The following is a 12026-nucleotide window of genomic DNA, read 5'->3' on the forward strand; positions in this document are numbered from 1 at the left end:
CCACTCGACGAGTCCAGATGTCATCTGTCCAGTACGTATGTACAATCCATTATATTTACTCTCTGCCGTACTGACGAAAATCTTCGGCCACAAGACGACGATTCAAATCACATAAAACTCTTTCGTTCCCGCCCAATTTTCCCGCTCATTAAAAATAGTACTTACGCAAAAATCAGAACAATCAATACGATCCCTGGGCCCTTAAATAATCCTCGAAGATTAACGCTCCAAACTGACGTTGACTCGTTACCAAAAAGATCAGTGTTGTCCGGGTATTAGAGAAAGTTCAAAAACTTTTATACTCACGAACAGCCACGTCGTTGGACTCGGTCGAACTCAGTCCCCGATGACATGGGCCTTGTGCCATGAGGAGTAGTCTGTCGCAGAGCATAAATGCACAATAATAATTGCTATACAAACATAATATGGGCTGAATTCTGCATTTAAGGCATAAACGTTTTTTGGTGAGTTGTACGGTATAAGTAGCCACCCACGGCTACTGATGAAATTTTGTCTGCAAAGTATTGTTTATCAACAGAATTACAGAGTTGTCCTTAAATAGTGATAATAACAACTTCAATTGTAACTACTAACTAGGACTTCAGCAGGCCTTTTTTTCTTCGTATTTAAATATATATTTCTGAACGTACTAACTCGGATATATCTACCTATGAACAAAGTTTCTTTCTGCTGATATCTTTGGATCTGATTCGGCTCGTTCTTCGCAATAGCTTCTGCCCAGTTCATCCAATCAGCTGCTTATGTCAAGAGATAAATATTTAACATTGCCCATCTACTTGGAATAGCACATAGTGTATCCAGCACTTGTTTGACCATTCCAGCAGTGCAATTATTGCGATGCTATGCAATATATTACTTAGAAGTGGCAGCAAACCCGTCAAGCTCAAGTGTTTTTTTTTACCTGCTGCGATTGGAGTCTGTATGTAGACCGATAGACAGAAACACTACGCCCATAAGGCAAGAAGTTGGCATTTGATTCCACAAGGCGATCCTCATTACATCTACGTAGAGTTCGTCTTGATTGGCGATGTACAATGGCGCTGCAGTTCACCAAGCTAGTTTGATTTACTTATACACACAACATAGCCAATTCTATCGAGACGCTTCAAATAGCGCAAAAGCAACTAGGAGAATCTCAGAGCCAACATAGCAAAATCAGAGCAATAGTAGGACGTAGATCGAGTCTAAGCCACGAGACAAATAGTTTGTTTCGATGCAATTAGCAAGATAAACTTCTCAGTAAAGCAAGGAATGTTTCAGTACGTCGGATTCAACGGTTCCTCCACCACGCTAATTTTTCTCTTTCGCGGGATGTACTCAGGCTTTTCGATAGGTGGACATGTGATCGTTGGTTCGGGCGGTAAGACAGGAATCGGACAACCCGTTGGAACGGACACTAATGGCGGCACAAGTCCTAATCGCTCCGGAGAAATCTCGGGCTCGGTAAACGTTGTTTCCGCGGTCGTGGTGGTCATAGTCGTCGTCACGTCCGGTGTACTAGTCGCGGAACTTGAAGATCGTGGCGTCGCGACTTTGGTACTGTTCTTTGAACGCTTGCCAGTAGCTTTGGCCGTCGTTGATCGCGAATTTGAAGTGTTCCTTTTCGGTGGCGACATTGAAAGGCTTGGTTCTTCGCTGACGTCCGGCATGGCGGTATCCTGTTCGTCTTCCGTATCGCTAGGAATCAATGCGCGGTCTTCGTCGCAGAGTAACTCCATAGCCGCGTTCAATCGTTCAGCCTAAATTGTTAGCAAAGTGTCCCCGTTCTCGCTGTACCATGAATCGCTCTTCCAAGAACATACGACGACGAGGACGTTCTCCGCAGGATCGAAGTAGTTCCCTTTCATGGCATTCTTGATCGCAACTGTTTTTACTAACGACGGGATTGCGGCTGCGGAATGTTTGCGGGCGCGATGGGCAGTGTTGGGGCTGTGGAATATGAGCACGCCCTCGCGGCGGAGAAGACGGAGGATTGGTCTGACTTCGTCAATTGTAGAGACTGTTGGATGTCGAGTATCAATAAAAAAAAGCCAGTAAAGCATGAGAAGAATAAGGATAAAAGACAAACCCAGTTCTTTGGCGAATTCAGAGAGATAATTTGGCTTCCACGGACCACTGGCGAACTGCCGTCTCGTATCATACACGACTTTAATCGCGCATCTAAAGAGTGCTAACTGCCTCAGCTTTTCTATCGTCTCGGAACTCAGTCTGGCGAACCTGCAACCGTAGCATAAAAATTGGTCAGACAAAGCTGGGTCGCGGACGTGGGAGTAACCGTAGCAGTAGATGTGCTTCCAGGAATTGCATTTGCTGCATTGCACGAGATCGAAGTTGTCGTGAGTATGTGTACATTCGCAAGTTACGAGTGTTGATGATTGGTCGTTTTCATCAAGGAAGGAGTTGTGGGAGCCGAGTAGATCGCGGCGGGCCGACTTCGTAGATGGTGACGCGGTTGACAGGGACAATTTTTCGACAGCTGCGGTCACGGAGGTCGGGTTGCGTGAGTTTAAGTGTGTGTCTGGTTTCGCACGAAGTGGCTTGCGCGGCGAAGCTGAATTCTTCGTGGACGACGGTGTGGACTTTTGAGACGATTTTGAAGATGTCGAAGATTTCGATGGCTTCTTTGATGTTGATTTAGGCTGTGGCTGCTGGGCGATTTGGATTGTAGTTGCTGATTTCGCTGCCGACGTTGATGCAGACACTGTCGGAGCAGCGGAGTTGGATTGGACTTGTTGAGAAGACAGTGTCTGGGTGTCGGACTCGACTTGAACTTCAGTATCGAACTAACTTGTTAGGGGAGGGTTGTTTTGTGAGTACTACAGGTTCGGATATGGACATACCATTTGCTGAAGGGCGTGTCTGGTCTGGCCCTGGGACGTTTGTGAGGCCTGGGATGCGCGCTCACGGTGCTGGTCCTGCAAGATCATTGCCCTTGTCTTCACGTTCGGCGCAATCCACTTTGGCTCCTCAACATCGCCCATTGCCTTCTCGACTCTGACTTTCTTCCGCGGTTTCGGGGTCGAACTGAGTTGACTAGACAGCGCGTGCGACTGGGATAGTAGCTGCGTGTACTCTTCTCGCTCTGGCAGACTGGCGATTTTGAGCGAGACAGCATGCCAGCCCGCGATCAGCGTGCCAGCATCCTGTCTGTCGATCTCCTCGCCGTCTTCTAGGCTAAACTGAAGCTCCCTGTCATCTGCTGCGTCTTTGAACCCAGGAGGCTGGTAGTCAGGCGGACAGGAGTCGTCGAAGAGTAGACGAATGGTCAGGTACCTGTCATCGGGCAAAGGCGGTAATGTCTGCGTGAGAGTAATAAACCTGCGCATCATCTGCTGCAATGTCTTTCGCGCGTCATCATAGGTTACACCGACAGTAATTTTTTCGCCGCGATCATCAGTGATTTCCAAATCTGGCGCGTTATCCTCACGATAGGCGACATTGAAAGTATACGTCTCCGCGACGTCGGTGGGATGACGTGGGTCGAGATATATGCCGAACAAGACTGCCTTGAGATATTTGTGTTCAAGAGCATCGAATATGCCGCGCTCGATCCAGTCAAGGAATAGGTCTGCTTGGTCAGAGAGACCGCGCTTGAGTTTCTTGAGACGAACATAGTCACGGGGGTTGAGTGGCGTGGTGGCGGAACCCCCGATGAAGCGTTCTTCAATGTAATTGTCGTCGGAAAACAGACCGCTAATTTTCTGTTAGCCCATATTCATAGAATTATGTCGCTTGGAGGTAGACTACCGGAGGAAAGTGATGCAGCCAAATGCGGCGGAGATGAACGTTTGCACAAGTTCTTGGGATTGACGAGGCGTAGTCATGATGTCTTGCGACGTGGATGATTTCTGCAGGTGACCCTGTTCTGTGCGGAAGAGCTGGGCCATGTTGGATGGTGGATGTTGACAAGAATATGTTGACGCGACAGGTCTTGAGCACGCGTTCCAGTGTAAACAATTTAGCCAGAAGATAGGATGTGCCGAAAGTTCCGCAAAGCTTGACGATTAATGTAGCGCCAAAAAAATCGGAAGGCTCGGAGAATTAAATCAGGAGTAGTGGAATTAAATAGGGTGCAAATTAAATGGAATTGTGTGTGCAAGTCGCAAGCCACAAGAATCGAGGGATGAACCTCATAGGTAGAAGTAGTAGTAACTATACGATGTTAACAGGACCAGTTGTTGAAGAGCTCTGAAGTATAACCTAACCCTGAATTGTTTGAAGTTACGCGTCACCAACGCGTTTTTGGTTACAAGCACTTTTTAAGTATGCATACCCAAGACAATGCTTAATTCTCCGGATTCTTCGGAAGAAAGAATGTTGGACTCAGTGCGTGCATTCGATACTTTTATATACATTGTATATTATGCACAGTTTCAGTACACTAACCACCTAATGCTATAGATTAGTTATAACTGAGGTAACTTACCATTAATAAAATAGGCCCGAGATTTTATCGTGCCGAGAGTCGATTGGATCGGATGCCGAGTGCCGGCGAATTTGTTTGCATGCATATTTTATTGCCTTTTAGTGGCGTAGCACAGATCGGGCATCGTTAGTCTGCGATTCGGACAAATAAGCCGCATGTAATTTGTAAGATAAGATTGTTCCAATTAGGGAACAAAACCCCTTGCGCTATGTGCTCACTATATATAGAGCCTAAAGCTAGCTCTAGTCGCCACTAAAAAACCTGTTGGACCTAAAACGCCAACGCCACTCGAGTCTGTGCCCTGATCGACCGGATATATTTTAACAAATGCTCCGACAGGAATTCCCCCCCCCAAATAATACTGCGTCTATCACATTGTATTGCCCGTATAAAATATTAATTTCTATTTTATAAAACACATACAGGTGATAGGACCACCGCAATCTTATCAGGGGCTGTCGGAATAGGAAAACACAGACGCGCGTTTGCTAGAGCCTGCCCTGATCTGGTGGTCCATGTCCCGATCTCGTCTAGCGCGTTCCTGACCGTGCGTCTGAGCCACACGAACTAGGCTATTTTCGGAATAGCCCCGTGGGGCCCTCAATTTCAATTTCACGCGTCGCGCGACTCACGCACTAAATCCAATGGCATATCTACCTATGTAATGTGTTAGTTGCAACCGCACACGCCATGCAGTCACTCACACAGAAGCCAAAAGTAGCTTCGTTCCTGGGTCCTGGGCCTGGCCCGGTTGTGCTTGTTCTGGTGCAAAGCACACCCATAACAGGGCCGGCCCACTCTAAACAGTCTCGGACCGGTATAATGTTTCCGCCCCTGTCGCTAGTAACTGTTCTGGGGCCAGGGTCACTGCGGCTTTGACATTTTTACCTTAGCAACTAATCCGCGCAGATATCCCCGAGAAAAAACTTAATAGTGTCCCCCCCCCTTGCCTATTTTTATCCTGCCTGCGACTGGCACACGCCTCCATCTTCTCAGCCCTTTCGTGCTTTGCTCGTAACCTCTTCTCTCTCATTCTTACTCTCACTCGCCCTCTCTCTCTCTCTTCTCCTCTTTCACCAGTCAGTGTCGTATCGATTCGCTTTGGTTGAAGACGATCGCAGACGCATTCGTCCGCTGTGTCTGTACGTCCCACCCCACCTTTTACTTCGTGTACGCAGTGCTGAACGACGCGAGTTCTATTATTAAATATTTCAATATTACAACTTATATTGCGTGCCGTCGCGTTTCGGGGATTTCATCTTTGTCGATATTGATTCAGCTTTCTTACTCCGTCGTCCACACTCGTGCGCTCGGTTGTCAATAAATAATTTTTGCTTACCGCGCTTACCAAACCCTCCTCTAGACATCCACATCCCGACTCCGACCTCCCGTCTTTTCCACCGAGCTCTGTTGAGCATACCGTTTGCTGAGGCCCGTCCAGTTCAGTAGCGCCTGCAGGCATGGCTTCTCGTCAACAATACGACGAGCCGCATGACGGCCACCAATATCCTCAGGAGAGCCAACAGTACTACGAGGTTGAGTACGGCCAAGAAGCGTATGATGGAGCGCATGACAACTATGACCAATATTCGAACGGATACGACCATCCCGGTTACTCTGACGGCCAATATTACGACCCTGAGGACCCAACCTATGCTGACGCCCATTACCAGCAAAACGACGGCTACTATCCCAACGAAGGTCAGGGCGAATACTACGGCGAGCACTATGCTGGTGAATATCCCGCCGAAGCTTACCCGGCTAGTCCAGCCGAAATATATGGTGAGCTACAAATAAATTAAATCTTGCCATTTGTATTTACTTACAATGTAGACGCACCGGTTGCTTCTCAGATTCCCTATGAAGCTCGCAAGGGAAAGCGCCGTGGCCGTGACTCTGACGTCGACTCCGAGACCTTTTCGGATTTCACCATGAGATCCGACATGGCTCGTGCTGCCGAGATGGACTACTACGGCCGCGGCGACGAGCGATTCCAGGCTCCACCGGTCGCCGGCCGGAATCGTGCCTATAGACCCTCGTCTTCTCAAGTCTCTTTCAACGGCAACCGATCATCAGGTGCGTCGACTCCTGTCTATGGCCTCGACTACCAGAACGCTATACCCAACGGCAGTGCGATCCTGTCGCGTGAGCCCTACCCGACCTGGACCTCAGACAACCAGATCCCGTTATCTAAGGAAGAGATCGAGGATATCTTCATCGATCTTACTAATAAGTTCGGGTTCCAGCGTGACTCCATGCGAAACATGTTTGACCATTTCATGGTCCTGCTCGACTCTCGCGCATCCCGCATGACTCCCAATCAGGCCCTCCTCTCGCTCCACGCTGATTACATCGGCGGCGACAATGCCAACTACAGAAAGTGGTACTTTGCCGCCCACCTCGATCTCGATGACGAAGTTGGATTCCGTAACATGAAGATTGGCAAGCATACAAAGAAGTCAAAGTCGAAGATGTTCAAGAAGAAAAATCAAAAGACTCCCCAAGTCCTCCCAGTCGATAACCCAGAGCAGACTCTCGAAGAGCTCGAAGGCGACAACAGTCTCGAGGCTGCCGAGTACCGCTGGAAGGCTCGCATGAACCAAATGTCTCAGCACGACCGCACTCGCCAGATTGCGCTTTATCTGCTCTGTTGGGGTGAGGCTAACCAGGTCCGCTTCTGCCCCGAGTGCTTGTGCTTCATCTTCCGATGTGCGGATGATTACTTGCAGTCTCCGGAGTGTCAGAATCGGATTGAGCCTGTCGAGGAGGGCGATTTCTTGAAAAACGTTATCACTCCGATTTACCTGTTCATGCGCGATCAGGGTTACGAAATCATCGACGGCAAGTATGTCCGCCGGGAGCGCGACCACAACAAGGTAATTGGCTATGACGATATCAACCAGCTGTTCTGGTATCCCGAGGGCATCGAGCGTATCGTCCTCGAAGATGGCACCCGTCTTGTCGACATTCCTGCTGCAGAGCGTTACCCACATCTTCGGGAGGTCGAGTGGAAGAAGGTCTTTTTCAAGACATACAAAGAGACCCGTTCATGGTTCCACTTGGCTGTCAACTTCAATCGAATTTGGATCATCCATATTTGCGTCTTCTGGTTCTACACTGCCTACAACTCTCCAACTCTCTACACGAAGAACTATAACCAGATGCTCAACAATCAGCCTACGCCCCAGTCTCGTTGGTCGTCCGTCGCTCTTGGTGGTGCCGTTGCTTCGCTGATCAACATTATTGCTACTCTTGCTGAGTGGGCCTTCGTTCCTCGCAAGTGGGCCGGTGCTCAGCACTTGACTCGTCGTCTCTTGATTCTCATCGTGTTCTTCATCGTCAACTTAGCTCCATCGGCTTATATTTTCGGTTTCATTAAATTGGATGCACACAACAAACTTGCCCATATTCTGGGTATTGTTCAGTTCTTCATCGCGCTCTTCACGTTCCTCTTCTTCGCAGTCGTTCCGCTCGGTTCGCTCTTTGGCAACTTCATGACAAAGAACAGCCGTCGTTATGTAGCGAACCAGACGTTTACTGCAAGTTTCCCGAGATTGAAAGGTAACGACATGTGGATGTCCTACGGTCTGTGGGTCGGTGTTTTTGGGGCCAAGTACGTCGAATCGTACTGGTTCTTGACGCTCTCTCTCCGTGATCCAATTCGTGTCTTATCGGTGCTCACGTTCGATCGTTGCGTCGGTGAGAAGTACTTTGGTGCCATGCTCTGCCGTCAGCAAGCGCATATTGTCTTGATCATGATGTATATCACCGATCTCGTATTGTTCTTCCTTGACACGTATATGTGGTACATTCTCTGGAACGCGCTGTTCTCCGTCGCCCGTTCGTTCTATCTCGGTGTCTCCATCTTGACACCCTGGAGAAACGTTTTCTCGCGCCTGCCCAAGCGTATTTACTCCAAGGTCCTTGCCACGACAGATATGGAGGTCAAATACAAGCCCAAGGTTTTGATTTCCCAGATCTGGAACGCCATTGTTATTTCGATGTATCGTGAGCATCTGTTGGCCATTGACCACGTCCAAAAATTGTTGTACCATCAGGTAAGTTGGTTTTCACTTGGGACACAGTCATCATCGCGGCAGAACTGACGCCAACAGGTCCCATCCGAACAAGAAGGAAAGCGCACGCTCCGTGCTCCTACTTTCTTCGTCGCTCAGGAGGATCACTCGTTCAAAGCTGAGTTCTTCCCGGCTGGCTCCGAGGCTGAGCGCCGTATCTCGTTCTTTGCTCAGTCGTTGTCCACTCCAATCCCTGAACCTCTTCCCGTTGATAACATGCCTACGTTCACGGTCATTGTGCCACATTATTCCGAGAAGATCTTGTTGTCTCTGCGTGAGATCATTCGTGAGGATGACCAGTTCGCTCGCGTCACCCTTCTCGAATACCTCAAGCACTTGCATCCGACCGAATGGGACTGCTTCGTCAAAGACACCAAGATTTTGGCGGAGGAGACCGGCAACTACGACGGATCCGTGAACTTTGAAAAGGATGAAGATACTGTAAAGTCGAAGATCGATGATCTGCCATTCTACTGTATTGGTTTCAAGACTGCCGCTCCCGAATACACGCTCCGTACTCGTATCTGGGCTTCGCTCCGATACCAGACTCTGTATCGTACCATCTCTGGTTTCATGAACTATTCGCGTGCGATCAAGTTGCTATATCGTGTCGAGAACCCCGAAGTCGTCCAGATGTTTGGTGGAAACACTGACAAGCTTGAGCGGGAGCTCGAGCGCATGGCTCGCAGAAAGTTTAAGTTCGTGGTGTCTATGCAGCGGTTGGCCAAGTTCAAACCGGACGAGATGGAGAATACCGAATTCTTGCTTCGCGCGTATCCTGATCTTCAAATTGCTTATCTTGACGAGGAGCCACCATTGAACGAAGGCGAGGAGCCCCGAATTTTCTCGGCCCTGATTGACGGACATTGTGAAATCATGGAGAACGGCAAGCGCCGACCAAAGTTCCGCGTTCAGTTGTCTGGTAACCCAATCTTGGGTGACGGCAAGAGTGATAACCAGAATCATGCCCTCATTTTCTACCGTGGTGAATATATCCAGCTGATTGATGCCAATCAGGACAACTATCTCGAGGAATGTCTCAAAATCAGATCTGTTCTTGCAGAATTTGAGGAGATGACAGTTGAGAATGTGAATCCGTATACTCCTGGTGTCCAGACCGAGATGACCAATCCCGTTGCGATTCTGGGTGCACGCGAGTACATTTTCTCGGAGAATATTGGTGTACTCGGTGACGTTGCTGCCGGCAAAGAACAGACTTTCGGTACCTTGTTTGCTCGTACGCTCGCGCAGATTGGTGGCAAGTTGCACTATGGTCACCCTGATTTCTTGAACGCGACTTTTATGACCACTCGTGGTGGCGTGTCCAAGGCTCAGAAGGGTCTGCACTTGAACGAGGATATCTACGCCGGAATGAACGCGTTGATCCGTGGCGGTCGTATCAAGCACTGCGAGTACTATCAGTGCGGTAAGGGCCGTGATCTTGGGTTCGGCTCGATTCTCAACTTCACGACAAAGATCGGTACCGGTATGGGTGAACAGATGTTGTCGCGCGAATACTACTATCTTGGCACCCAGCTTCCGCTTGATCGATTCCTGTCGTTCTACTACGCGCACCCCGGTTTCCATATTAACAACTTGTTCATCATCTTGTCTGTCCAGTTCTTCATGTTAGTTCTCTTGAACATTGGTTCGCTCGCTCACGAGACCATCCCGTGTTATTACAACAAGAACCAGCCGATCACGGATCCTTTGGTGCCGATTGGTTGCTATAACACTGCTCCTGTCGTCGACTGGGTCCAGCGATGTATTCTCTCGATTTTTATCGTCTTTTTCATCTCGTTCGTCCCGTTGGTCGTCCAGGAAATCATGGAGCGTGGCGTATGGCATGCCGCTAAGCGTCTCGCCAAGCATTTCTTGTCGACATCGCCGCTCTTCGAGGTCTTTGTCTGCCAGATTTACGCTCACTCACTTCTTACTGATTTGTCCTTCGGTGGTGCGAGATACATCGGCACTGGTCGTGGTTTCGCTTTCACGCGTATTCCTTTCTCGGTGTTATACTCCCGTTTTGCTGGTCCGTCGATCTATTTTGGCGCTCGGTCGTTCTTGATGTTGCTGTTCGCGACGCTAACTGTTTGGAATGCGGCGTTGCTGTGGTTCTGGGTCTCGCTGTTTGCATTTTGCGAATCGCCGTTCTTGTATAACCCGCATCAGTTTGCGTGGACAGATTTCTTCATTGACTATCGCGACTTCATCCGCTGGTTGTCTCGCGGTAACACTAAGTGGCATAAGAACTCATGGATCGGATACTGCCGACTTATCAGAACCCGCATTACTGGATACAAGCGCAAGACTCTCGGTGATGAATCCGAGGCTTCCATCAGTGATGTCCCGCGAGCGCACTTCACGAATATTTTCTTCTCGGAGATTGTCGGACCGTTGATTGTCGCAGTCACGGCTGTGATTCCCTACTGGTATATCAACGCGCAGACTGGTGTCAAGAACGCAACTGAGGTCAATTCAGTTCTGCGTCTTGCGATTGTCGCTTTCGGACCTATTGTTATTAACGCTGGTGTCCTTGGCGGATTATTCGGTCTTGCATGCTGTGCAGGTCCGATCTTGTCCTTGTGCTGCAAGCAGACGTCTGCAGTTGTTGCCGCTATTGCTCATGCTATCGCTGTAATTATCCAGATTGTGTTCTTTGAGGTTATGTGGCTTTTGCAAGGATGGGAATTCAAGAAGGCATTGCTTGGCATCATTGCCGCCATGTCCGTGCAGCGCTTTGTCTTCAAGTGTCTCACCGTCCTTGTGCTCACTCGTGAATTCAAGCACGATCACGCTAACCGCGCGTGGTGGTCTGGAAAATGGTACGGTTCTGGCATGGGCTGGATGGCGTTCACGCAACCTGCGCGCGAGTACGTCTGCAAGATCGTGGAGTTGTCCATGTTCTCTTCGGATTTTATTCTTGGCCACATCCTGTTGTTTGTTCAGATGCCGGTGCTATTTTTCCCATTCGTGGATAAGTGGCACTCGATGATGCTGTTCTGGCTTCGTCCCTCTCGACAGATTCGCCCGCCGATTTTCTCGATGAAGCAGACGAGATTGAGAAAGCGCATGGTGCGGAAGTACGCGACATTGTACTTTGTGCTGTTGATTGTCTTTTTGGCGTTGGTCATTGCCCCGTGTGTTGCTGGTAGGTCTTGTGTCTGGAAGACTAGTAGTCGCGTGAGGACGGGGGCTAACAGGAATAGGTAAATATATACCTGATAATTTCGCGAGTTCTTTGCCATCGACATTTTCTGGATTGGTGCAGCCCATTGGACAGAATCACAACGATACGTAAGTTAATTTGTACTTCTTGGTATGACTGTGTGCTGATGCGACTAGTGGTCCAAATGCGCCATCGTCAGTATTGGCGTCGTTCTCGAGCGCTTCTGAAGCGGCTCATCGAGCATCATCGGCTGCGAATGCGGCGACTAGCGGCTAAAAACGCATATGTCACCATTCGCACGACACATTGGCGTCCGTTGGACAGGGTGGAAACT

The 12026-nt window shown here is 49.1% G+C and overlaps 2 protein-coding genes across 2 annotated transcripts; one reads left to right on the top strand and one right to left on the bottom strand.

Moving 5' to 3' along the window:
- Positions 1 to 888: 888 nt before the first annotated feature.
- On the bottom strand, positions 889 to 4172 carry V1513DRAFT_438827 (HORMA domain-containing protein). Its single transcript, XM_066897113.1, has 5 exons — positions 3769 to 4172; positions 2862 to 3714; positions 2090 to 2804; positions 1824 to 2020; positions 889 to 1760 (listed from the first exon to the last, which is right to left on the bottom strand). Exons 1-5 carry the CDS (start codon positions 3906 to 3908, stop codon positions 1278 to 1280), a joined length of 2388 nt encoding a protein of 795 aa, XP_066755259.1. The 5' UTR covers positions 3909 to 4172; the 3' UTR covers positions 889 to 1277.
- Positions 4173 to 5907: 1735 nt separating this feature from the next.
- On the top strand, positions 5908 to 11968 carry V1513DRAFT_423427 (1,3-beta-glucan synthase component-domain-containing protein; the record flags this gene model as incomplete). The annotated part of the gene is made up of 5 exons (XM_066896035.1): positions 5908 to 6229; positions 6281 to 8505; positions 8563 to 11674; positions 11733 to 11820; positions 11869 to 11968. 5 exons carry the CDS (start codon positions 5908 to 5910, stop codon positions 11966 to 11968), a joined length of 5847 nt encoding a protein of 1948 aa, XP_066755260.1.
- Positions 11969 to 12026: the final 58 nt, after the last annotated feature.

This window comes from Lipomyces chichibuensis, assembly GCF_038497645.1.
Source record: "Lipomyces chichibuensis strain CBS 12929 unplaced genomic scaffold V1513scaffold_5, whole genome shotgun sequence".
NCBI classification, from domain to species: domain Eukaryota; kingdom Fungi; phylum Ascomycota; class Lipomycetes; order Lipomycetales; family Lipomycetaceae; genus Lipomyces; species Lipomyces chichibuensis.

Coding starts and splice junctions, on each gene's coding strand:
- V1513DRAFT_438827 (XM_066897113.1), bottom strand. CDS start 3,908: ATGGCCCAGCTCTTCCGCACAGAACAGGGTCACCTGCAGAAATCATCC. Junction 2,805..2,861: donor GACACGCCCTTCAGCAAATG/GTATGTCCATAT, acceptor CTAACAAGTTAG/TTCGATACTGAAGTTCAAGT. Junction 1,761..1,823: donor CGGAGAACGTCCTCGTCGTC/GTATGTTCTTGG, acceptor CTAACAATTTAG/GCTGAACGATTGAACGCGGC.